The sequence below is a fragment of the Malus sylvestris genome, chromosome 5, assembly GCF_916048215.2.
Source record: "Malus sylvestris chromosome 5, drMalSylv7.2, whole genome shotgun sequence".
In the NCBI taxonomy this organism is placed as follows: domain Eukaryota; kingdom Viridiplantae; phylum Streptophyta; class Magnoliopsida; order Rosales; family Rosaceae; genus Malus; species Malus sylvestris.
The window spans coordinates 16492312-16519916 of record NC_062264.1 but is presented as its reverse complement, the minus strand read 5'-3'; the positions used below and the strand labels follow the sequence as shown (position 1 = coordinate 16519916).

Here is a 27605-nt window from a genome sequence, read left to right as displayed (position 1 = left end):
ATTGCTTTGTATTCTCTCTCTGGTACACTCGAAAGTAATCAAATTTACTACTAACTAGCTTATGTTTACTGAATCTATATGCTTTAGATCTACTAAACTCTATTAATTTTGTTTTGCATTTCCAATTAACCACGATAATGTTTGACGATATGGCGAAATTTATCGAATAGTATCTGGAGAGGTCAACCCATTATTCTTTTCTCAGTCTACGTTGGTTGTAGTCACTCAGGTGTGGACTCTACTGATAGCCAAAGTATGCTTACAAATTCCATATGACCATTTCATAACAAGTTTTCTCTTTACATTCCTGCATTCTCTTTACATTCCAGAAGCTGGAACTACTGGGCTTGGAGGGCAAATGACAAAAGAGGAGGACAAGAGCTTGAACAAACGGTCAGAGCTGTTTCTTCATGCTTTTGCTTTTCAATTTGTTAGGTGCTTCATTTGGCACCTCCTTTTTAATATGAGGGATGAGTTTTTATTATCTAATTATCTCTTAAAATTTCTTTTAATTACTTTTCTAGTACATATACATCTTAAATAGTTTATCACAATCATCCAATTTCCATATGGTTTGACCGCTTTTCATTGTTGATGTGGGATTCTATCTTTGTAGGTGAAGACTGGGTAATGGGCTACTATTTTCCTTTTTTTGTTTCAGAGTTTTTATTTGGATGGTTAACAGTGTTATATTGAATCAATTGAGGGACAAGTGTAAATTTTGAGGGAAGCCAATGAGAGGCCACATATGATTTTCGGTGCAGAAGATCTACACTCCTGATTTTTACTTGACTGATTAGCTTAGTTAATTTTGGATTATTGTGTTGGAAATTGTGATGTGTTCAAATTAAAAGTTAGGAAATTGTGATTAGTTTAGTTAATTGCTTTGATTTTTACCAAAGCAAACTGAACTATTTATCAAATTGAACTAGAAAACCACACTTTATTACCAAAGCAAACTGAACTAGAAAACCACACTTTTTTACCAAAGCAAAGTGAACTATTTATCAAACTAAACTATTTATCAAAGTGAACTAGAAAACCACAGTTTTTTACCAAAGCAAACTGAACTATTTATCAAACTAAACCACACTTTTTTATCAAAGCAAACTGAACTATTTATCAAACTAAACTATTTATCAAAGTGAACTAGAAAACCACATTTTTTACCAAAGCAAACTGAATTATTTATCAAACTAAACTATTTATCAAAGTGAACTAGAAAACCATATTTTTTTACCAAAGCAAACTGAACTACTTATCAAACTAAACCACATTTTTTTATCAAAGCAAACTGAACTATTTATCAAAGTAAACTAGAAAACCACATTTTTTTACCAAAGCAAACTGAACTATTTATCAAATTAAACCACACTTTTTTACCAAAGCAAACTGAACTATTTATCAAACTGAACTAGAAAACCACACTTTTTTTACCAAAGCAAACTTAACTATTTATCAAACTAAACCACACTTTTTTACCAAAGCAAACTGAATTATTTATCAAACTAGTACTATCACTAGTTCGTAAACTAAATACTGACTATTTTTAAAACCGAACACTAATACTATCACTTTTTCGTAAACTAAACACTGACTATTTATCAAACGAACAATAGTACTATCACTGTTTCGTAAACTAAACACTGACTATTTCTCAAATGAAACACTAGTACTATTACTGTTTCGTAAACTAAACAATGACTATTTCTTAAACGGAACACTAGTACTATCATTTTTTTGTAAACTAAACACTGACTATTTATCAAACGAACACTAGTACTATCACTGTTTCGTAAACTAAACAGTGACTATTTATCAAACGAACATTAGTACTATCACTGTTTCATAAACTAAACACTGACTATTTATTAAACGGAGCACTAATACTATCATTGTTTCGTAAACTAAACACTGACTATTTATCAAACGAACACTAGTACTATCACTGTTTCGTAAACTAAACAGTGACTATTTATCAAACGAACATTAGTACTATCACTGTTTCGTAAACTAAACACTGACTATTTATTAAACGGAACACTATTACTATCATTGTTTCATAAACTAAACACTGACTATTTCTTAAATGGAACACTAGTACTATCACTGTTTTGTAAACTAAACAGTGACTATTTATAAACGAACAATAGTACTATCACTGTTTCGTAATCTAAACACTGACTATTTATGAAACGGAACACTAGTACTATCACTGTTTCGTAAACCAAACACTGATTATTTCTCAAACGGAACACTAGTACTATCACTGTTTCGTAAACTAAACACTGATTATTTCTCAAACGGAACACTATACACACACATGAGTTCAATTTTATAATGAGATAGATCCAAGGCAAATGCATGAGACTTCCAAACATAATTCAGACCAAACATAATCATAAACTAGTTTAAAAAAAAAAAAAAAAAACATAATCATAAATATTGATGTGAGTTATAAACATTACTAAGTTTATGGATCACAAACATGCAAACATTAATTTGAAATAAGTAATTAACAAGAAAATGAGATTAGTACCTCTCATCAGCTTATGGGTCCCAAATACTTCATCCAATCAAAGCCTAAAAGCTTATGTCTAAACAAATATTAACTCAATTCAAACAGTTGGTAGAACATAATTACTCCATATGGAACGTATGTCCCACAAGTAACAATTGATCTTCAATACATTGACCAGGTTTTTATAGAGAAGTAGTGCAAAAACTAAGTTTTCTTAACCGAACTATTTCTTGATCTGAAAAAGAAAAAAAAATCACTAATGATCAATCTAAAAGACCAATTATATCATACAATTTACCTCAAAAAATTCATGATACTTCCAATCAGAGCATATTTATAGATTTCTTTTATAAAATTTTGGTGTTTTGTTATGATTTTAGATTTGAATTTGAGTACAAAAAGCATCCAAGGGATGTTTTTTAGATTTCCTCTATCTAATTTGAACAAAAACACAAAGCGTCTATTCGATCGTTTATTTACTGTGCATTAATTTACTGGAGCATACCAATGAAAAGTTTGTTTCACGATAACAAAAGCTAAAAAATTTGCTGAACAAATGGCATTGTACTTCACATTTGGTGCGACATATATACATGCTGCTTATATTTGTTGAAAGCAAGATTTTCAAAGATTTTGCTTTCAAATTGGTGGGGCTTTGACATGTGGATTTGTAGCATGTATACTAATGGCTTTCGTATCCTCCATCATCACTTTCGTGTTTAATGGGTAAGGTAGTGGCATTAACTGACGGAATGGGGCTTCCATCAGGGGTAGTGCCTGTAAAAAAAAAGTTTGGTTTTGCACATGGGCTTGTTTTTTAGTTAGAGTATTTAGTTTTTGTCCTTTTTGATTAAATTTCAAGTCCTTATTATTAAAATTTAAGCCCTTTTTATTAAATAATAGTTTAGGGTGGTTTTTCATTAAATAAAAGTTAGTCCAAGTCCTTTTCATTAAAATTCCCTTTAATTTAATGGTTAGGACAAACCTAACATCAAACTCGCCCAATAAAACTGGCCCAAGCAATGAGTTCCTGATTTTACCATGACGGCAAACCTTGCCCCATATATTTGGTCCGTTTCACTTCAAAATGAAGAGATGGAAATTCTTTTGTACAACCATAATTAATCCAACTTTAAAAAATCTAAAATATATATATATAAATTAAAAAAACTTACAAAGTTTACACTTTAAAAATCTTACAAAATTCAACACAATTGCAAATTAAACATTTAAAAATACCCAAAAGTCTACATCGATAATGATATGTAGGAATAAGAAGAAGAAAACATTAAAAAAATATAAAATTATGTTTGTAAATAGGAATCACCCTTGCTATTACTTTTGCCATTCTTCCTTTAAACAAGTGGACTTTCACAAAAACAATTATGTGGATCCAAAAATAATCAAGAGGCGACACATGGATTTTTGGGAAAAAGGGACAAAGTTACCCCTGAGACACACCAGGTTTCCTACATGCAAGCAGTGGAGAATCAACCAAAAAATAGGTAACAAGTTCAAATTTATCTCATTCATCTTTACTCTATATCCTCTACAAAGAAATTATTCCATAACCTCCCATATAAATTAATTAGGCAAATTAATGGATTAATTCCCAATTAATCCATTAAATCACCAAATTAAATCACCTTTTTTTCACACAAAAAAGCTCAAGCGCTGGCCACCTCCTTGTGCTATATATATGTCCATATTCTCTCTAAAAACCCAAGTTCATACTCTTGCAAAACTCCCAAAAATTCTCTAAACACTTTTTCTCTCTAATTTCCAACTTTGGCATCAGAGGTTCTTCAGCCAAAGCCCCCCATTCATCGTGGGCGCATGAGGCTCTTGGCCTTGACCAAAGGTGTTAATTGTTTTGTAGGTGCAATTTTGTCAAAGAAGGAGAAGGAGAAAATTTGCATCCACAAATTGGTGCTTTCATTGAGAGTTGAGATTCACACTCGTAGAAGACTCTCGCGCAAAAAAGGTTTTTTCTCTATTTTCTAGTCCACTTGTAGTTTTCGTACGTTCTTATTATTAGAATTTTTTATTTGCCAAGATTATTTGATAAAACGTAAAAGAGAAATACAATGGCTAGAAATTTAGAAAATTCCACAAGTGAAAATTTCAATATTCAAGAAATGGGACCGTAGCGATCCACGAGACTAAACATGATCTTAGGGGGAACGGCACCACCACCACAAGGCTCCACCATGGCAACCACCGCGGTGGCCACCATGGCAATCACCCGCGACGAGGTCCATGGCTCCACCACTACGGCCCAAGCCGTGCTATCCAAGGCCCACACCACCAAAGCCACGGCCCGAGCCATGTCACTCCATGCCCAACGCGAGCCCAATGCGTTGCCAATTCGAGCCCAAACCTCGCATTCGCAAGCATCACACACCGAGCAACCCACTCTAGTGGCCCAGCCTACTCTTGACAAACAGTCCACTCTCGTGACCCAATTTGCTCCCACTACCCAGCCTGCTCTTGCTGAGTAGCCTACTCTTGCCGAGCAGCCTACTCTCGTAACTTAGCCTGCTCCCGCAACCCAGCCTGCTCCCGTAATCCAACCTGCTCCTGCAGCCCTACCTGCTCCTGCAACCCAGCCTGCTTCCGTAATCCAACCTGCTCCCGCAACCCTACCTCTCATGGTTTCCGAATAAACTCAAGTTGGCCCGATAATATCTCAACTATCCGGAGCAAACATTAAGCCGGGGGCATTTTCACCATATTTCACCGCGGATTTAACATTTCCCAATTCAAATCTCGCGCCCGAAGCCTACTGCACTTCCATTGCTCAAGGAAGCGCATTCAGTCCAAGCTCTTCCAATCCAAATGGTGAACAACATTTGCCTCAACAAATCATAGAGTTAACGAGCGCCCTTGCACAACAGACAACCTTGGTGAATCAACTCTTGCAACGTACCGAGAACCAACGTGCCCTAGACGAGGTGTCCTTAAGTAGGACAAGGGTAGATAATCCTCTCCACCAGCATCCCGGCAAATAGCCTATCAACCAGCCACGATCCAAACGTTCTGGTAGTTTACGCTTCCGCCTAGGTCATTGGGATAACGTATACTCTCGTCTTAGCGCGCGGAGGAGTGTGCATTCCCAATCAAGCCCACGGACGAGCATACGTTCACGGTTGAGGTCACACTCCGATTATCAACATGGATAACCTTCCAGGTGAAATGTTCATTCACAACTAGGTGCGCAAGGAGCATTCTCCACCTCACATCGGAGTAGGCAGCACAGCAGACTGAGAGAAGCAGTTACTCAATCTGACTCAAGTTTAACATGCTAGATACATGCCACATGCACCACAGCCACAACATAGAGGAGTCGAGCATAAAGAAGAGTGGCCCAAACCCATAGGTCACAATTGGAGGCAGTAAAAAATTCCATTGCCCCAGCAGAGGCAAATTCAAGAAGAAGTTGATAGGCTCCTAACTGAACGACTGCGCAATTTCCAACGAAACGAGGCTGCTGACGATGCGTTTCGACGAGACATGACCAACATAAGCATGTCACCATTCACAAATGAGATCGAGTGGATAGATCCACCTAGTGATTTCACTATGCCTCACTTCATTCCGTATAAGGGAGACGAAGATCCGGATCGACATCTCAAGTATTACCGCAGTACCATGATCCTCTACAGGAACAATGATGCGCTTATGTGCAAAATTTTTACCACAACTCTACAAGGCGAAGCGCAAGACTGGTTTCACACTCTACCGCCGCAATCGATTCGGAGTTTTAACGAACTTTCCTTTGTTTTCACTAAGGAGTATTCGTCTAACCGCTCAATAAAAAAATACATATGACCATCTATTTAGCATCGTAAAAGACCATCGGGAGACAATTTGCGACTATGTCAATAGGTTCAAAGTGGAGAAGGCCAAGATTGTTAGCTGCAACGAAGACATGGCAACAACATCATTCAGAAATGGGCTTCCCACCAAACATCCTTTATTCGGAAAATTGATCATGGGAGAAGAATTGACCTTAGCAGCTTCGTATGCTTTGGTAGAAAAGCATGCATTATGGGACGAGGCCAAGCAGTCTAACAAAAACGAGTCGAAAAAGAAGCATATAGAACGCTCCCCGACCAAAGAAGACTCATCACTTTAAACATTCACCAAGTTCACAGTTCCAATCGGCCAAATTCTCTGCAAACTAAAAAAAGAACCTTGGTTCGAATTGCCACCACCCATGAAAGACGATCTTACCAGGCTGGATCATACAAAATATTGCGCATTTTATCAAGGACCAGGCCACACTACCAACGTTTGCCTGAAGTGGAAGCAGTACCTTGAGAAGCTGACAAATGAGGGCCGATGCGACGAGTATCTTGACAGGTCAACAAAACGGCCTACACAAACAGGGGAAGTTCCCATCACCCCCTGAACCACGTTTGGATTTTTTCCAAATAAGTTCGAAGACTCAAGTAGCTCAACGAACAAAGCTTCACAAGCCGAAGAATATCCAATTTGTTATGCAGTTTCTACCTTCCAGCACAGTTGATTTATTTTTTTATTCTCAATGAAGATTCAAGAAGTTATTTATAAATCTGGCCCAACTGCTATCCACAACAACTGCTCAAAACCCTTTCTGGGTCTGCTCTCTGGTGCGAAAGGATAAACTAATTGCTCTCCAGTGCGAGAGGGTAAACCAATTCCCCGACACCCATATGGGTAAGCTCTCCAGTGCGAGAGGTTAAACTAATTGCTCTCCAGTGTGAGAGGGTAAACCAATTCCCTGACACCCAAAAGGGTCTGCTCTCCAGTGCGAGAGGTTAAACTAATTACTCTCCAGTGCGAGAGGGTAAACCAATTCCCCGACACTCATATGGGTAAGCTCTCTAGTGCGAGAGGATAAACTAATTGCTCTCCAGTGTGAGAGGGTAAACTAATTTCCCGACACCCACCTGGGTAAGCTCTTTAATGTGAAAAGGTCATATAGCTTAAGAGATCGAATGCTTGAAGATCAACTAGGCACAACCACTTTTGCACTTAATAGTTCGCTTATCAAACACTTCATCTTTGGCAACTCCGATCTTGACAGCTCTATCCTTGACTGCTCTATCTACGGCAGCAAAGAAATCAAACTCAAGCAGTTTCCTCATTTTAGGCAAGCAACCCAAACGTGGCAACCCAAACCGTTGCCCATGCCACACCACTTCCTCGGTCCATGCCGAGCCAACCTTTGGCTTCAATCAAGCTGAGCAATGCAAGCAATGACCTCTGTCAACCACTTCCTTGTCCCATGCCAAACCGAATCCTGGCCCCTGCCAGCCGACGTGCCGCATCACCTCGACGACTACCCCGTGGCAGCACCACCCAAGAAGAAGACAAGAAGAATTAAGTTTTTCTTGCATCAGTGTGGCCCAGAGAAGACGAAGAAAGCAACGAAAGACGATCCTTTGCACATGCAAGATGTAGAAGATTGCTAGAGGAGGGGAACTAATATCCTCTAAGCTCTTTCTCTCTTGTAGGGTAGAATAAATCACTCTCCAAAGTTGATTTAATAACCCACTTAAGGTGGACTTAAATAAGCTTTGAGAGAAATTTATTTCCCTTTCCTAGAAATATCTAATTTCATATTAAAAAGGGAATCTACATCAAAACATGAAGCAGTCCTAAGTTTCTTAGAGCAAGAAGATCTCTACACCTATTGCCATTTCTTACGAGCAGCCCAGCAGGTATGGGGGCATTTGTGGAGCCAAAAATAATGAAGAGGTGACACGTGGATTTTTGGGAAAAAAGGACAAAGTTACCCCTGAGACACACCGGGTTTCCTACACGCAAGCAGTGGAGAATCAACCAAAAAATAGGTAACAAGTTCAAATTTATCTCATCCATCTTTACTCTATATCCTCTACAAAGAAATTATTCCATAACCTCCCATATAAATTAATTAGGCAAATTAATGGATTAATTGGGAATTAATCCATTAAATTACCAAATTAAAACACCTTTTTTTCACACAAAAAAGCTCAAGGGCCGGCCACCTCCTTGTGCTATATATATGTCCCTATTCTCTCTAAAAACCCAAGTTCATACTCTTGCAAAACTCCCAAAAATTCTTTAAACACTTTTTCTCTCTAATTTCTAACTTTGACATTGGAGGTTCTTCGGCCAAAGCCCCCCATTCATCGTAGGCGCGTGAGGCTCTTGGCCTTGACCAAATGTGTTAATTGTTTTGTAGGTGCAATTTTGTCAAAGAAGGATAAGGAGAAGGAGAAGGAGAAAATTTGCATCCACAAATTACTACTTAAATTAGACAGTAAGAATAATTTCATTACTCTTACTCTCCATTTTCTATTATCCTACACTAACGGGTGAAGATATTCTGACGGATCTCAATTTTAAATTTTGTTTGGAGAATGAGTTATAAAATCCTCCCGCTCTTTCACTACCCATTTTAGCCGCCCAAAACCTTTGACCGCCAAAACGCATCAATTCAAATAAAATCACTTTCTCGGCGTTTCCCAGAAGTCTCTCGCACACTCGGACGCTCGCACAGATGGAGGACGAAGACGAAGTTCTCTCAATCTCCGACGCCTCCGGTTCATCCGATTCCTCCTCCGAATCCAGCGAGGGGTACTCGGCTGACCAAGAAGAGCTAGACCAAGAAGAAGAAGAAGACCGCCAAAACGACTTCGTGGTGGTCGAGAATAGTCGAAAACCCATAGACCCTCCTCGGCCCACCGCCGAAGATCAGAAATTGAAAAACGTCGATGCTCTCGTCAGGTACCGCTGATTTCTATATTCAATTTTATTTTTGCTGAAGAACTTAGATTTCAAATTCCAATTTTCGACAGCTGAAGCGTCACCTAGGGTTTGTCTTTGCGCGGATTTTGTGTTCCTGTTTGGTTGCTAAGAAAATAGTTGAGGATAAAAGAAAAACCAATTGTTTTTAATCATTGAGTTCGGATGGGTTTGCTTTCTAAGAAATGTTATTGCCTTTTTTGGGTATATATTGGAGGGGGGGGGGGTTAAAGAAATGATATTGCTTGATTAAGCTGTTTGGTGCTGTTATTCTTACTTAAGGTTCTTGGAATCTGAGCTCTCAAAACACTCCGAGTGTTCAATTTATGAAGTTTCATTGTGCAATCATATATAGGAACTGGAAACCCTTTAGGTTGAATTGGTGGTTTAAGTGTTTTCTAATCCCAAGTTTTGTATTTGAACTGAAATTTGGGGTAAAATGATTCTCTATCAGAGGTAACCTTGTCGTGAAAAGGCAGCCACTGCTTCCTCGAGTTCTCTCAGTGACGGAAGGAGCAGCAGTTTGTAGGAAACCCTTTAAACCTCCATGCTCTATTGGCTATGAGGATGGAACTGACCAGCTCGTGCGACGTCTCAGTGCACGCAGACGATTTGTTCCCTGGGGCTCATCAACTGCAGCATTCATTCCACATATTAATATGAATTTGAGTATAGAAAATGAGGCTGAGGAAGATCCAGTGGAAAAGAGTGTGACACTACCTACCGGAATTGATCCTTTGGTCTTGTGGCAATCTGAAGAATTTGAAATTGGGGCTCCTAATATGGTGCAGATAGTAGTGGACCCAGTGCTTGTTCGTTTCCTTCGACCACATCAAAGGTTTTTCTCTCGTTATTAAAACTGATTTACTTCGTTTTGGTAAATTTTTAATAGCAATGCTCACCATTTGCTATGCATCCATCGAATTTGAGAAAAGTTTCTAATATGCTTTAATGTTTTCATTGGCTGCTGTTGCGTAAAATTGATGAGATGAAGTTTTAATGCAGAGAAGGCGTTCAGTTTATGTTTGAATGTGTTTCAGGGTTAAATAGTGCATCAAATATATATGGATGCATTCTGGCAGATGATATGGGGTAATTCTCTATCTTCATCCTTCTCTCTCTCTCTCTCTCTCTCTCTCTCTCTAAATTCTATGCAATTATATCAGCAGATTTTCTTTTACATTCTTATCTATAGAGGATCATGTATTCAGGTTTGTTCTTAATCTTTGTACTTTTGCAGTTTGGGAAAGACATTGCAGTCTATCACATTACTATATACTCTTCTATGTCAAGGGTTTGATGGGAAACCAATGGTTAAAAAGGCCATTATAGTCACCCCTACCAGTCTTGTGAGCAACTGGGAGGCTGAGATAAAGAAGTGGGTTGGAGAAAGAGTTAATCTTATTGCCCTTTGTGAAAGTACCAGGGATGATGTTGTTTGTGGAATTGATCGATTCACAAGTCCTTGCGGCCGTGTACAGGTAGAATTGCATAACTGGTCTGACATTTATCTTAGAACAATGAACTTACAGTCACTACAAATCAGGTACTGATTGTTTCATACGAGACATTTCGGATGCATTCTGCAAAATTTAGCCAAAGCGAGTCCTGTGACCTTCTCATATGTGATGAGGCTCACCGTCTGAAGAATGATCAGACAATGACGAATCGGGTATGACGTATACAATTCTGTTTTCCATTATGATTTTTTTTTTTTTTTTACCTCTATACATAACCCCCCTAAACTATTCCTGAACATTCTATCAGGCTTTGGCTGCTCTTTCATGTAAGCGGCGTATTCTATTGTCGGGAACTCCCATGCAGGTAGGGTGCAATTGTGCATACTGTCTTACGATTCCAAGCTGTTGTCTAATTTCTCTTTTCATCTGCACCATTGCAGAATGACCTAGAAGAGTTCTTTGCCATGGTCAATTTTACTAATCCGGGAATCTTAGGTGATGCTGTATATTTTCGCCGCTACTATGAGGTGAGCTGATGGCTTTACATTTCATGTCTGACCACTGACCATTAGAATGAATCTACGTCACCATGTTTATTGGCTGCCTTATAGTTTCTCTTTTTCCTTTTTCTTTTCTGCATCTCCCTTTGTAAATAACTAAATATGCCAAGCTCAGAAAGCATTAAGTTGGGCCTCTTTCTGGTAATATCATTTCAGTGACATAATTCTTATGAGGATTATCTCATTCTTATACTTGAAATATACTAAAATATAATATTTTATGAATTACTTTCTTCTTTTCTCGCTGTTGCCATGAATTTTACTGTATATGAATTTTATGAACTGTTACATATATGTTTTGTGAAGGCACCTATTATTTGTGGAAGAGAACCTAATGCCTCTGAAGAAGAGAGGAAGCTAAGTGTTGAGCGATCTGCTGAACTAAGTGGAAAAGTTAATCAGGTTAGATTTCATTGTTGACACGATAGCTATAGACATAACCCTTATCCAGGCTTTGTTTTATAAAGTTGTATCAACAGATTGCACTGACAGTCGGAGTTGTGAAAGGCTAGCTAATATATGAAATCAGCATTTCTCTTCTATTTTGACGTAAATAATCTTTTTTCATGATTAATGAGTAATGATTAACAAACTTTTTCAGTTTATATTGCGGAGGACTAATGCACTACTATCAAATCACCTCCCACCAAAGGTATGCCACTAATGTTAGACGAAGTTAAATATATGTGTATACTTTCGTTAAAAAGATAATATATATATATATATATATATATATATATATATATATATATATATATATATATATATATAAAAGCATAATTAATTGTCCCTTACTTGAAGTTTTGTGTACAAACTTAACTTTCTACTCTTCATCTGAGTTTTGGAACCTATATGGTCAGGTAGGGTAGATGAATCTTCACACATTTTGGAAAGTCAAGTCTAGTTGACTTATAAGCTGAATAGAAAAATCTTTTGTTAGCGTGACTTAAAGGTACTTGTGGTAGGACTGAGTATTTCTGGATTTACATTTGGATGTCTAGAAAGTTACTTAGGCTATCTATTATTACTTTCATTACATTAAGGAACTTTAGAGAATTCTACTGCAGTGGATGGTTCTCTTGTTTTCGGTTGCAGCTTGCTCTAATATAGGCAGTCAAAATTCAAATGTCTTGCCTCAGACAGGATTACATAAAAAAAAATGTCTATTTTTGTTACAGAAGTTGCAAAAGTAATTCTGCATTTCAATGTCTTATTTTCCCCTTGCAGATAATTGAAGTTGTTTGTTGCAAGTTGACTCCTCTTCAAATAGACATATACAACCATTTCATACATTCCAAAAATGTGAGTTCTCATTCTTATTGAGCCATCAAGCAGTTCCTGAAAGATGCAGGACTTTTGGAGTTAGCGAAAAGACTGTCTGACAGGATATGGTTTTTACTCTGTTTTTCTCAAACACAGGTTAAACGAGCAATTTCTGAAGACACGAAGCAATCAAAGATTTTGGCTTATATTACAGCTCTTAAGAAGCTATGCAATCATCCAAAGGTATGGCATATATGTAAACACACTTACACTGACACATATGCATGCAAACACATAATTTCATCAAGATGTTTTTCTGTCAATATTATGTTTGGACCTATTCTGAGGATACATGGTAACATTTTTTTGATGGCCCTTATTTTTTCTTCTAAGGAAATCTTTGCTATCTCTTATAAGAAGAAACCACATCTCCCAATAGAAAAATAAAATTCACATCCTAAGATACCAGGGAGGAGGAAGAAGGCCAAAGTTTTATGGGGATGCATAGTATTGGCCTTTTTGGGACAGTTTGGCTGCAAAGAAACAAGATGATTTTTGAAGATGTTGCCGGTGGTGGGACAGATATTTTATGGGAAAAACTCCTTTCAAGTCTCGTCATCTTTATGGGCTTCAGTCTCTACTATTTGGTTGGACTGGAAAGCTGTTATAATTTTAATTGTATGGTCTGTTTATGTTGTGGTGCCTTAGAATATTATTTCTATGATTTTTCTTTTACTGTTGCCGTCCAAGTTGTGGACATCTTGTCCACTCGTGTATTTTTATTGTTTTCTGCACTAAAATTTGTTTCTTTTTGAAATAAAAAATGCATGCGCTTTGTGATATCAGAATTCAGAAGACATAGGCCTTCATGGGTTTTATATTTTATGGTTTCAAAATTTCTATTACATTATCATCCTGATGCATCTTTTTTTTTTAACCTCGGGTACCTTCCCGTGTTAGTTATTCTACTTTGAGTTGCTTTCATCCTCATGAAATTTGTTCATTGTAGCTCATCTATGATACTATAAGAAGTGGAAGTCCAGGAACTTCAGGTTTTGAGGACTGTATTCGCTTTTTCCCTCCAGATATGTTCTCTGGAAGGTATGCATTCCTGTTGTACTTTATTCTTATTTTTCATATCTAATAATATTCCAACACTCAACACTTATAGTCTAATACCATAGATTTCTTATGTTCTTAGATCTGGATCATGGACTGGCGGGGATGGGGCTTGGGTTGAACTGTCTGGAAAAATGCACGTTTTAGCTCGGTTACTGGCCCATTTACGTAAGAAGACTGATGACCGTATTGTCCTTGTCTCAAACTATACGCAGGTAAACATTGATCCTAGATGACATATGTATGTATGTGTATATATGTTACTGGATGCTTGTCCTTTCTTGTGTGAAGGCAGCACATGGTTTTCACAAATAAATCATTCTTGGCACCAGTCAGGATTCCTTTACTGTTATAAAATTACATTATAGCTAATCAGGGACAAGTTTTTATTTTTATTATTTCTTTTGTGCTATACTTCCTAATATCTTAATTTTGAATGATCTTGAAGTTGGTAGAGTTTTCATTTCTACCTTTTTTGACTGAAAATGTTTTGTTGCATCCGTTGCTATTTAGATATACGACCTTTGAAAACGGAATCCTTTGCATTTTCTGCGCATTTTTTATTTAGTCCATTGATTCGAGTTGATGGCTCATGTTTACCCTTTCCAAACCATATGTGCTTATTTTGGAAACTGAGGTACTTAGGTATGATTAATTGCTTGGATTATTGACCATGGAAGAGGAAAATGCATCTGATGTTATTAAGAAAAAAGAGGTGTAATGCTACCTTATCACTGCATTGGTGTATCATATGCAAAGACAAAGAGGCTTATAAGTATTCATAATCTCTTCTTTCATTGTCATGTTGCTTTGAGATTCTGGCATAAGGTATTTCATGGGGCAACCTTGAATGGGTGATTTATTCTTCCAGTGCATGTTTATTTCATGAGAATGTCTGTGCTTTTGGTGGGGGAAAAAAGGTCAAATGTTTATGACATTGTGTAATTGTGTTGTATTGGCAATATTCTGGGTAATTTGGCCTGAAAGGAGTATTGGATTATTTTAGGAAATTCAAGAGAGGAGGTGGGAAATGGATGTCATGCGTTAAAGACATTCCATTCTTCATGTCAATTGAGGGAGATGATTCTCAAGTCACTCTTACTCCTAATTGTCATTTGTTGTTACTTAGTTATATTATTAGTCAGATCCTATAGGTTATATAGTACCTTCAGTTGATTGCTTGTTCACTGCTGTCGCATTCGTCTATGGTTTGTAAAATAATATTCTTCAATTTCTTATGTAGGAAAAAGAAATAATATCTGATTTCACTCTAGCATTAACTGCCACAATTTCCTTGTGGAAGAAACTAGGTTTCTGCAGCCTACCTTGTTGTAATTTAGTTCAATTGTTATGTACCAGACACTGGACCTTTTTGCGCAATTGTGTCGAGAAAGAAGATACCCATATTTGAGGCTTGACGGAACCACATCTATCAGTAAAAGACAGAAATTAGTAAACCATTTCAATGACCCCTCTAAGGTATATATCTATAACATTTGTAATTATACAGGATACACTCTTGTAGTTTCTTTATGCTTCTCTATGCTCTGTTTGGGCATACATATTTCGATAAACAAATAAACACTCAACTTCTTGCAGGATGAATTTGTATTTCTCTTAAGCAGCAAGGCTGGTGGTTGTGGTCTTAATTTAATAGGTGGAAATCGGCTAGTTTTGTTTGATCCTGACTGGAATCCTGCCAACGATAAACAAGTAAGTGCGTAGGTCAAGTGCTTTGTGCACAGCCGAAAAGAGATCGTAAAATATGCACATTCTTCGTATAATATTCTTATCGTTTTAGTTTTTTTTTTTCTTATTCCATAAATAGGCTGCTGCAAGAGTTTGGAGGGATGGGCAAAAGAAGAGAGTATACATTTACAGATTTTTGAGTACTGGAACAATTGAAGAAAAGGTTTTGATTTGGCAGAAATCGAGTTATCATAATCACTTTTAATTGTTTCCTTCTGCATCTGTATGATTTATGCAATCAGTTCTATCAATTTCATGCTAATAAACCAACCTTGTATTCTGCAGGTGTACCAGCGCCAGATGTCAAAAGAAGGGCTTCAAAAGGTTATTCAGCACGAACAAACAGATAACCCAAAGGCACAGGTTTAAAATTGTACATCTTTCTATCTTCATGATTGGTGTTCTCCTTTAAGTGCATGCTATACAACAGTTCTTTTGTTCCAGGGAAACCTTCTTTCAACAGAAGACCTGCGCGATCTATTCACATTTCATGAGAATGTGAGGTAATGCCTATCATGTCCTTGACCGTTGTATTATCATTTGTATATCTTCTATGTATCATTTTCATGCCCTGAAAATTCCATTTTCCTGTTGATGGGTTTTATTAATCATGTATGTAGGTCTGACGTGCATGAGAAGATGAACTGCATCCGTTGCCAAAATACCAATGATACACCTCAGACCACAGCCGAGGGAGATGCAAACGAATCAACCAATCAAAATGGTCAGTCTGGGCAAGTAATATCTGATATAGGCAGATTTGCAGAACGTGCTGGATGCTTCCATGAATTAAAGAGCTCGGAGAAGCAGGTTGGCCACATCTATTTATGAGATGTCATAGATGCTCGTAGCCTTTAACTTATGCTTTTGTAACTCTATAGAGACATTTTCTTTTCAGGTAGGGACACCTCTAGAAGAAGACCTAAGTAATTGGGGGCACCATTTCTCCCCAACTTCAGTACCTGATTCTATTCTCCAAGCTTCAGCTGGAGATGAGGTATGCATACTTTGTTCTTCGTTAAATTGTTTTTGATGTCTTCATTTTTCGATATTTCAGGGAACAAAAACCAATTTCACACACTGCTATCCATTAGCGAAGTAATGATACATAATTATTTTCAGGTCACATTTGTGTTTACAAACCAAGTGGATGGGAAGCTTGTACCAATTGAATCAAAAGTAAGGCCAAAGATTCAGGAACAAGAAGGAAAAGAGAACTGTCCCAGATTAAAACAAAACCTGAACCAGAAATCCATGCCATTGTCTTGGCAAAGAAAACCGCTCGAATCTGTTTCTTTGGGTGAAAATTCTATCAGAAGCACATCTGCCCCTTTCAAGCCCTCAGAAAAGTCCACCGTGAAATCAGTAAAAACTTCTTTGAAGGGTTCAGTGCATGTTGCATTAACGCCTGAACTGTCTCTTAAAAATCGATTGCCCCAGAAAAGATCGTCTCCTGATTCTGTGGAACACGACGACGATTTTGTGTGAGTTTTGTTTTTGGCTTTTATAAGGTGATTGGTGGCATTGATTTTCATTACTTTGCTAATGTATACAGGATTCAAGTCTCGTGTTTCCCAGAAAGGAAATCGTCACAGATATTGGCATTGCCTTGTGTATAATTAGTCCCTTACCAAAATATAGCTTTCTACTTTCAATTTCTATTTACTTTTTTTTTTTTTTTTGTTAAATGGAGAAAGATTAGACGAGATTAGTGATTTCTCCTTATCTAGACCTTAACGTCTGGTCTTTCATGCAGAGGCCGAAACCGATCGAACGGCTCCCTTTCGGTTGGCTTTGAACAAGTAGCTTAAAATTCAAACCTAAAATTTAGGCATGTAGGGTTTTTTTTGGTACAAACACTATTCTACATAAATCTACACTAAGAGAAAGGGAGAGGGTTTAAACCTGGGAGCTGAGGTTTAGACTACATCAGTAAGGAACGAACTACAATACATGCAGAGCATTGAAGGAGATTTGCAATCATGAGAATAAATTAATATCAAACTCATCATTTACGAAATTCAGATCTAAGATCTTTTATTTTAAGTGAAAAAGAATATTATAATATTGTAATATAGTGCATTTCTAACTAATTTAGCCTAAGTTCCTTGGTACTTGAAAATTCCTCATTCAAACGCACTATTAAAAGAAGCAACTTATTGAGGATGTGTAAAAACATGCAAGAAAATGATGAAAATGGGTGTAAGGCGAAGAAAGGTACTACTGACAACGTAAAATATAACAAATTGGTCTATCGGTGGAGAGAGTTAGAGCTAGTTTGGTATTGTTGTGCTTTAAAAAAAATGCTTCTGAGAATAAATAATTGTAAAATAAAGTTGTTGAGTGTTTGGTAAATTTTTTTTTTTTTTGTAAAAGTGCTTTTATATAAATGATTGTGAATATGTTAAATGACTAAAAATAATATAGTATTTAATATTATAATAATTGTCAAAGACAATAATATAGGGGCAAACATTGTGTTTTTGTAAAATATGTGGGGATATACTTGTCATTTAAAAACTTCATTAAATTGGCATTGATTGCTATGCTTTAAAAAAAATATCACTTTTTTTAGAAGCATGGTCTACTATACTTTTGATTTTCTACTGTCATTGATAGTATTTAAAAATAAAAAATAAAAAACTTTTTTTTTTGTTTTGCCAAACACACTTGATGTACTAGATTTTTTAATAAGCTGTTTTTTTTTTTTTTTTTTTTTTTAAAGCACCACAATCTCAAACAAGCCCTAAGAAGGTCAAAGGTACATTCAAAAGAAATCAAGACATTAAAGTTTGAACATGAGTATTTATGGAAAAGGATCCTCACCGGATCCTTTTCTTGGGAATCTTGGAGATCCAGTGATCGTGACCGTTCATCGTACATCGTGCGGTTAGTTTTTGTTAGGTACTATTAATATTTAATTGAAAATTAAATTTTTTTTAAATGAATCTTACGTGCATGTACGATGGACGGTCACAATCACGGGATCCCCAGAAACCCCAGAAAAAGAATCCGGCGATGATCCTTTTCAAGTATTTATATGTATGTGTCTACATTTACTTGTTATAGTTTACAGGAACCCTTAATGTTCTCTAATCTAATTACATAGAGAGAGAAAATCACAACCTACATTACCTAGAATTCCACTACTTTTCAATCATATCATGGAGAGACAAAAACCCAAAATACACTAACCCAAACCCAAAGATTTTAAAATTTTCATCACGTACTCCTGACTAATCCATTAGGCCATCTCCAACCGATCCGGCCAAAGGGTCATAGGGCTGAAAATAGCCCAAAATGATAGGAAAACTGTCTCCAACCAAGGGCTAGGCCAAAACTAGCTAATCAAGCTAGCGGGCTGGCCATCTCCAGCCAGCCCACATTGTTTTTTGGTTCTTTTCCATTTGCCTAGCCCACTTTTGTTTTTTTTTTTTTGCCCAACCCACTTTTTATTTTTTGGACGTTTTTTTTTTAATTTCAAATTTTTTTTTCTTCACCATTTCCCACATATTTTTCACCATTCCATGCTATCTTACATCATTTTATTTCAATTCTTCACATTTCATACTATAGCCCTTTGGCTCTCGGTTAGAAATAATTTTTTGTCACAGGACTATGTTTGGCCTATGGCCCTCTGGCCGCTTGGTTGGAGATGGTAAGAAATATGACCATACACTATTCGTTAAAATATTAATTTCTTGGAGGGCCAGAGGGCTAAAATGAGCCCTCTGGCCCTTCGATTGGAGATGGCCTTAGTTAACAGACGTAGCTCACACAACTTCAACAAAATTACATACACGTCATCAACCAAACCCTTCCTCGATCATTTTTGTAGAAACAGTTTCAAATATATGTAGAATTAATTTTGTATAATTTTAGTAGTTTCAATTTGTATATTTTTTAGTATAAGCAATTTGTATAATTTCTAAAAGCATCTCATAAAAAAGACAACCAAATCAAATGTAGAATCCGTTTAATTATCTTTAGGATAAGTTTTGTATACTTTATTAGTAGAATTAGTTTAACTATCTGCATAATCAGTTTTTATATGCTTTTATTAGTAGGATCAATTTGTATACTTGAAAAAAATATATCTTATTAAAAAGTACAACTATATGTAGAATCTCAATCACTTTTACCATTTAAGCTAACTCAAAAACCTCCAAAATTGTCCATTTAAAATGTCACTCATTTTATGGATGTAAATTTTTGCCAACAATTAATTGAATGAAAACCCTACAAAACAAATAATTCTGTTAAGCTAATTGACAAACATCGGAGGGGACGGTGTTTGTCAAAAGGTCTCTGATGCCTAAGCTAGAAAAGTGTTTGAGAGAAATTGAATTCAACGAGTTTTGAGTAGTAAAGTGGGATTACTGATTTTTCTAGCTGACTTGGGTATTTACAGGAGAAGTTGCCAATACGTTGTTTGCTAGCAGGGATGCACTATGCTAGGCAGACTAATACAGCATACCTCTGATGGAAGACTTGTCATTCGGCTAGTGGCCTACTGTAGGGAGGGAATCATCGAAGTGGACTCCAAAGAGTCGTTCCCAACCTGCTCAAGCCCAATGGGCAGGAGGGTGTGAAAGAGACATCATGGGCTGAACAAGCGTCAAGACTTCTGCAATAGGCTCAAAATGGTATGTTGGGATGGGTAGTTTTGCTAGGCCCATCGAGGTGGAGAAGACGACCTAGTCACTACGTCAAGGGTAAAACCGTCATCTTGAGCTTGTATTAGTGTCTTCACAAATTTGTTTCTAACAAAAGATACTGACATGACCGGAATTTGAGAATACTTGATTATTTTACTATTAAAAATCTCAATTGCACCCCCAATTTAGGGTTAGCCATTTGATTATTCCTTGACAACTTTAGTAGTCTTGAATATATGATTTGCGATGGTTTCAAAACTAATATATATATATATATATATATATATATATATATATATATATATCAAAGCCAGAGCATATAAGTCTATGAGATAGTGATGAGCCACTTAATTTGTACTACTTCAACACAAAGCATGTTAGAAAAGTATAAACACAATTAGGGTAACGTTCAAAGCACCCAACATAATACAGCTTAAATACTAATCTGACATTGTAAAATGAGCCTTGAAGATTGGATAAATTTTAAGATAAGACGGCAGCCCTTAAACTAGAAGGCAAAAGACAAGTTTTGCTAACAAAAAGGGAGACCAAGAGGGAGACAGTGCCCTTTGACCAAGCTTTCTTCTTGCTATCTCTATCCCATGACCCTAATTGCAATGCCTTCACTTCAAGTACCTGCTAAAGTTGTCACAGTTGTCAATTGGGAATCAGCCACTTGTCAAAAACCCATTAGGAAATTTCAATCTAGATGAAGGTAAACCATGTGCAACTCTACTGTTAAGGTCAATAGTCCTAATAACTTAGGCATGTAGGCGAGAATCTTTAGTCTTTTTTATATAGTTTTAGGGTTGGAATAAAGAACCTTTATTCTTTCAGTACAGCTTTAGGGTTATCCAAGGTCCTAGATTGGAGCTAGCCTGTTTCTTTTGACGGGTGAGAGGAGTAAGATTCTCTCCTTTTCTATTTTCATCACTTTTATTCTTTTCTTCTCTTTCAAGGAAGAGAGAGTAGTGGAAAAAGGGATTGGGTGAGCTAATTACGAGGAAATATTTTTATTTACCATCCTTAAGTGATAGTGATATTTATCATTCAATTTTATTATTATTATATTAAATTTTGAGATTTATGTAGTGGATAGACAAAAATTTTAAACTTAAACTTATCCAACGATAATAAATAGGATGACGATTAAAAATACACCCAATTAGGAGATCTTGTGACACCATTTATAAGGGTGGTGAGAAAAAAACAGAAAAAAAAAAAAACTCAATTATGAGATCTAATGACAGCAATTATATGGAATGGCTTAAATTAGAGGTGAGGTAACATGAGAAACAAACCACTAAAAGAATATGTCAAACCACATAGGGATTCTCAAGAAGTGGGGATTATATTCTAAATTTTACTTATTTATTTCTTCAAAAGAACTTGCAATTGGACCACATATCACTTCTTTTAAGAAGCATAAAAAGATGAGAATCAGAGTCGAACTGAAACTATCGAATTAGGATTGTGAGAGCAAATAAACGCTCTTTACCGCTAGGGCTATAATTTAACTCAAGGAAAGAGTGTTGGACAACTTGACTTCTTACAACTCAAGGGGCATTCTCATATTACTATGAAACTGATATCTGTTTGATGCGTCATGTAGTGTGCATATATATCTGTTAATGACTAGGTTGAAGAAAACCATGTTGGAATAACATTTTCCCATATTTTTCATTTTCCTTTTTGTTCTACCACCAATTAAAAACCAGAGAAGGGCTGCGTTGGAAAGATCGTACGAGATTTGCGATCTCACCCCATATCATGACATGTGACTGTCACACATGCTCCTTATTTGGACAGACAGAAAATTTAACTCATTTGCCATAAAAGAAAGCAAAAAATAACTTATAAAAGTGTCTGCCACATTTGACTAATGTGGAACTATGAAAACTTTTGCCATCAATTGTCATCCACTCATCCCTCTTTACAAGTGAATCAGATTGGCCATCCCAGCCCCAGGCAAAACTATATTATTATGCGTAGAATATTATTGTTTTCAAGCTTATTTATTTGCCTGTAATTTAAAAGTTACTATTTTTTTTAATTCAAAATTCGTTTAATTTTAACTTGTGGACTCTTTCTTCTCTCTTAAACTTATAGGTCATCTCCTGAAACATATGTGAAACCCAACACCTAATAAGATTATGTCACATGTGTAATAAATTTAATTATAAATCTTCATTATGCATAAACATTCAACAATCAGAAAATATTAAATTTAAAATAATTGAAGAGATGAAACAAATAAAAAGAGATTGATTAACATGATGCACCCAAATCAAACACACATAAGAAAGTAACAAATCTAAGGCAATGTAGAGTGAATTTTGATTTTTTATAGAGGTGACTTTCAAGTTTTAAGGGGCAAAAGGGATCAAACCTATGTTCCAAGGGCAAAGTGGAGCGAAGTTGGAGTTTCAAGAAGTAAAGTGATGACTTTTGAGTTACAGTGAGCAAAGTGAGATTAAATCAAGTTTCAGGGGACATAGCTAAAAATAAACCTTGTTTTTAATCTAAGGATATATTTACAGCAAGTGTTATGATATGTGAACTAAGAAATACAATGAGCTAGCTAGCTATAATAATGTAGCACGAACTCGTCATTCATGGGAGTAGAACTTAAAACTTTATACTTACACAAATAAAGAGAAAAATTACTAAAGTGCAGTGCTAAGTGAAAGTTAGGTTAACATATTATGCTAATATGCAAAGAGAGATCAAAATGTATTTTTACTTGCATTTTTTTATTAAAAGGTGACAAATCTGAGTAACATGAGATGTCTACCAGACATACGCATAAAACAAGCTCTCCCTAATATAAATGCAAACATCTCCATGTGGAATCTAACTGTATACAAGTAAATCTATCGATTTAAAAAGGGTTTATAACTAGGGCTTCCTTTCAACGTCCATTGCCAGGCTTAAACATGTTTAATAATTAGCAACAAAACCCTTATGCATTTTTCACTCACTAGTAGTAGTATTAGTAGTAGTATTCCTACACTTCTATCTAGTTAGCTCTAATGGATCCTAGAATCTCCTTCTCCAATGATTTTGCAGACACTCAACAAGCGAACAAGCACGAATTGAGCTACCGAGAAGCGCCCGTCTCTTCAGATTTCAAATTCTCCGTGAACAACTTTGGAATGATCTCAGCAGACGAGATCATATTCAAGGGCACATTGTTGCCCTTGAAGGATAATGGTATCAACAACCAGCAAGGGAATAAGACTACTACTTTGAGAGATGAACTACTAGTTGATGATGAAGATTATGGGGATGTGCTGCCAAGGGCAACAAAGAGTTTGAGCAGGTGGAAGGAGCGTTTGGGGCTCAAGAGGGCTCAAATTGTTGCGAAAAAAGGCGATAGAGGCCATTCGGTGTTGGAGAGGATTGCAGAAGAGAGGAGGCCTGTGTTTGTTCATGAGGCTGTGCTTATTAGCAAGGAAAGCTAGGTAATAATTTTCTTTTTTTCGTTAACATGGAAATCCTTTGTTTTTTCTAAGTAACATGGAAATCCTTTGGTTTTTCCAAGTGACATGGAAATTAACTAAAAATCTCTAATTTAAGATTTGGGGTTTTGCAGGAATTTCTATTTGGAGGGTTCAGTTGTAGAGACGACGGAATCTAATATGCAAAAGTTGGTATCATTATGGACGGAAAATTGATTTCCTGCTTACTTTTTAGTTATATTAATATTAGAGTGGTTTTTGTGGGGAGTTGTATGAGTTTTAGGGCTTGGCTTAGCAATTCCTAGTTCTATTTTTTTTCTCCATTTAATTCTAGACAGCGTATTCATCCTCCCTCTCCTCCAGAGAAGTAGAAGATGATGATGAACAAGAAAGTATATTTGGCTGTTCCATTTTGTACAAATGTTTGCAGTTGATGGAGGAGTTCTATGAGTTTTTATGTAATTAAATCTATTGTCTTGATCTATCTGATTTGGGTTTCTTTTGTTATATATATATATATGGATTTTGATCTTCCGAATATTCATTTGACATTATAGTTTATTGAGAAATTTGCAAAAATGATCGTAATCTCTATTATTGAAATGATCAAATTTTTAATATGTTATCGATATATAAAATTCATATTTTTTTCGCTATGTTGTGAATATTTAACTTTTGATCAGTTCACCAATTGAAGTTTGATTTAATCATTTAAACCAATTTTCCTCATGATCGGGGTACATTTGGAACCTGTGATGCATAAATACATAGCCATTCTCTTTAAGGAAGAGTCACAAGATGATGGATCCCTTTGAGTTCTTTTGATTTAGACTTCAAAACCTCTTGTCGTTCAAGCAACAATTTAAGCAAGGACTTGACTACATAGCAACTTAATTTGGCGGAATTGTACTTATCATCCCTGTGGTTTAGGGCTGTAAATCGACTCAAACGGTTTGAGTTCGGCTTCCTTTTGGCTCGTTCAAGCTTGATTTCTAAGTCAAACGAGCTGAGGCTGAACAAAATATTAGGCTAGTTGGAAAAATGAGTCAAGCTTGAGTTTTAGTATGTTTGGCTCATAAAGCTCGTAAATAACTTGTGTCTTTATATGAGACAATAACCTGACTTTGGTTCAAGCTCGGCTCATTCGTTAAAACTTGACTCTTAAATGTTCCTTTATCGTTTCTACCAATCCATTTATTGTCCTCTTAGAAAAAGAATCCAGAATAATCATATAATTTTGAAGAAGAAAAATATAAATGTTTAACTTTTTTTTCTTTCTTGGAATTGTTATTAGCACTTTGAAATTTGCATTATGTACTTCAAACTTTCTATATGTAGAAAGAAAAATACACTAATAAGAAGTGCACAATTAGAGTTTTGTGTTTAAGGAGGATTGTTCCTTTGTATAAGACTATATTGGCCTTGAGTTCCTATTTAATATTTTGGCGCAAAACGTAAACATTTCTATTCGTCTATAATAAATTATACCTTTTGGGAAACAAAAAAATAAATTCATTAAGTTGAGTAAAAATTAGGTTCAAGCTCATATATAAATTCTACCTTTGTGTTCGTTTTCAAATGCGCTGAGCCGAGCAAGTTTGAAATGATCATTCGAGACGAGCTTGAGCATGCGTTTACAGAAATTTATAGTGCAAAACATAGAAACGAGTTTGAAATAACCATTCAAGACGAGCTTGACCGAGCTTGACCGAGCTTGACCACCATGATATTCGACTTGACTGGACTCATGTATACCCTACTGCGGTTATAAAAAAATGACACGTGTTAAGACAGTTAATCATACTCACATGGTATTTTTTAAAGGAAAACTAATGAAAAGGACTTGAAAACTTTAAGTTTTAATGATAAGGACAAAATAAAGGGTAAAGTGAATAGTACCAGGATTGACTTTTTAGTGTAAAAATGTGATTTTTCGTTAAAGTGAACAGTACCGGGTGCTTTTCGTTAAAGTTCCCATTTTTTAACCTGCATGGGAACCTCACACCCAAATTTTTTAGGCAAAATGTGGACGTAAATCGCTTTTTTAACTAAGATTGATAACAGACTCAACCACACATATATGGTTAACACTTTTCTCACTACATATATCACTTTGAGGTATTATGACCAAAAGGATGATATCCATGACTTTTTTCACTACATATAATTCTACCTTAGAAGTGTAACTTGACATCAACGCTATAAAGGGCAACCTTGTTATGGTACATAATACCAACGTCATTATTTGTAATATAACGTTAGAATGATTATTTAATCTTATAGTGTAAATGAACGGTATAGTGTAACCTTACTTTAGATGTTGAATGTTTCGTTCTGCTGACACGATCAAGATGTTGTGTAATTTCATGATGTCCCCTAGTATAACCATACCGTAGACGTTGAAGCTATGTCATGGTGTAACACGAGTGTCATATTTCATCACGTTTCCTAGTAATAACCTACATCTATATTGCAATAGGACATCAATGGTAATAAAGAACATTGTTATATTGTAATTCAATCACGCCTAAGTATAAAACCTTACCTTTACAGTTTAATAATATGGTATCAATACTTTTATTTTTATTTTTATTAAAGGTATCATAGAATCATTTTTTAATTTTAGTATTTTTTTAGAAAAGATAAAACCATGTGGCTTTTAGAGGAGCGGGGGCACCATATGATTAGAGTGGTACTTCCAAGTGTCAATGATGAGGTGGGGTTCCAAGAACTTTGAGAAATTTTTCCTACATTAAAGTGAGTGGTTTGATGGGATATTACAGCCGTAAGCTGAAAACTGGGGATAAAATTTATACTGCAAGCTCTTGATCCAGGAACCCCAGTGAACATCGTTCGTCGCATAAAACTGGAAGAGCTTGAAAGGGAATGAAGATATTGGCTCTGACTTTTCTTGACACCACTGTTGATGCCATTATAGAGATTCAGACCTTAAACTTCCTCAAGTTGTTGCATATACATTTTCGAAAGGGCAGCAAATCATCCAGAACTTCACATTTTCGAAGGTGATATTTTTTTTTTTTGTTAGCGTATCCATTGGAATCATTTTTTCGACCTAACGGAAGATATGAACAGTAGCAGAGCCAAGGTCTTGCATCACGAAGGACCTTTTACAAATATGAAACTTTATTTTTTTTTTTTTTTGCATAAAATACAGTATAGATTGATTGTATTTCTATTTATTTATCTCAACTTAGATGGAGAAACATCTTAGGTTCATATGCAAGATAGAGGTAGATTACAATTTTCATACCGTGTCGACCATAGAGTCACTTAATCCAACTAATATTTAAGAGCAGATGGACTAGAAATTCAAGCCAATAAAAAAAATATGTATATATCACCCAACATTCTTAGCTTAAAAGTAGTATGCGATAAATCCTGAGATTTAGATGAGCTACCGCGCTCGAAAACTTGGACCTAGATTAATCTCCTTCGCCCAAAGATGAACGTGAAGTAATTAACAAGTAGAAGAAGCTACACCATTATAACTAGAACAAGAGAATCCCAAATCCATGAACTTCAAGATTGCAACTAAACTTACCAGAAATAAAAGGAGATTATGATATATCTTATAACTACCCTTGTCCTTTAGTGGCTCCGCCCCTAGACATGGAACAGATGTTGAAATGGTACCAGACTGATCTTTAGAGTTAAATTTTTTTTAAGAAAGCTTGGTTTTAGAAATCTGGAAATTGAAGAACAAAACTGCAAAGAGAAGGTAAAGAGAGAGTAATTCATTTATATTTTCATTCATCAAACCCTAGCATATAGAGGGCTCGGAGAGATCCTATTTTTTAGGGATCAATCTCAACCACTAGAGCCTCAGAAGTTGGGGTCCTTCCACTTGGGAAAGGATCCAGCAACATAGTACAACCGCAGAGATTAGAACAACTACAGCTGTCATGGAGGAATAAATTGGTATCCAATTCGTCATTACGAGATTTGAACCTAAAATCTTACTTTCAAGTTACAAAAAGAGAGGAATAGCACTAGACTGTAGTATTAACTACTAAGTG

General features: G+C 36.0%; 2 protein-coding genes across 2 annotated transcripts; both read left to right on the top strand.

The window, feature by feature from the left end:
• The first annotated feature begins 8964 nt into the window (after nucleotides 1-8964).
• On the top strand, nucleotides 8965-17104 carry LOC126620773 (protein CHROMATIN REMODELING 25). The gene is made up of 21 exons (XM_050289052.1): nucleotides 8965-9280; nucleotides 9753-10136; nucleotides 10304-10390; nucleotides 10539-10779; nucleotides 10845-10970; nucleotides 11066-11122; nucleotides 11199-11285; nucleotides 11625-11720; nucleotides 11920-11970; nucleotides 12546-12620; nucleotides 12738-12824; nucleotides 13591-13682; nucleotides 13783-13915; nucleotides 15060-15179; nucleotides 15300-15413; nucleotides 15529-15612; nucleotides 15735-15812; nucleotides 15894-15952; nucleotides 16070-16259; nucleotides 16348-16446; nucleotides 16572-17104. The coding sequence occupies exons 1-21, from the start codon at nucleotides 9054-9056 to the stop codon at nucleotides 16935-16937; spliced, it is 2853 nt and encodes a 950-aa protein (XP_050145009.1). The 5' UTR covers nucleotides 8965-9053; the 3' UTR covers nucleotides 16938-17104.
• Nucleotides 17105-22939: 5835 nt separating this feature from the next.
• On the top strand, nucleotides 22940-24106 carry LOC126623596 (uncharacterized). Its single transcript, XM_050292534.1, has 2 exons — nucleotides 22940-23571; nucleotides 23703-24106. The coding sequence occupies exon 1, from the start codon at nucleotides 23140-23142 to the stop codon at nucleotides 23569-23571; it is 432 nt and encodes a 143-aa protein (XP_050148491.1). The 5' UTR covers nucleotides 22940-23139; the 3' UTR covers nucleotides 23703-24106.
• Nucleotides 24107-27605: the final 3499 nt, after the last annotated feature.

What these genes read in the sequence shown, in the direction of transcription:
- LOC126620773 (XM_050289052.1), top strand. Translation starts at nt 9,054, where the DNA reads ATGGAGGACGAAGACGAAGTTCTCTCAATCTCCGACGCCTCCGGTTCA. An exon ending in ATCAGACAATGACGAATCGG is followed by an intron (nt 10,971 to 11,065) that starts GTATGACGTATA and finishes ACATTCTATCAG; the next exon opens with GCTTTGGCTGCTCTTTCATG. An exon ending in ATTTTCGCCGCTACTATGAG is followed by an intron (nt 11,286 to 11,624) that starts GTGAGCTGATGG and finishes TGTTTTGTGAAG; the next exon opens with GCACCTATTATTTGTGGAAG.
- LOC126623596 (XM_050292534.1), top strand. Translation starts at nt 23,140, where the DNA reads ATGGATCCTAGAATCTCCTTCTCCAATGATTTTGCAGACACTCAACAA.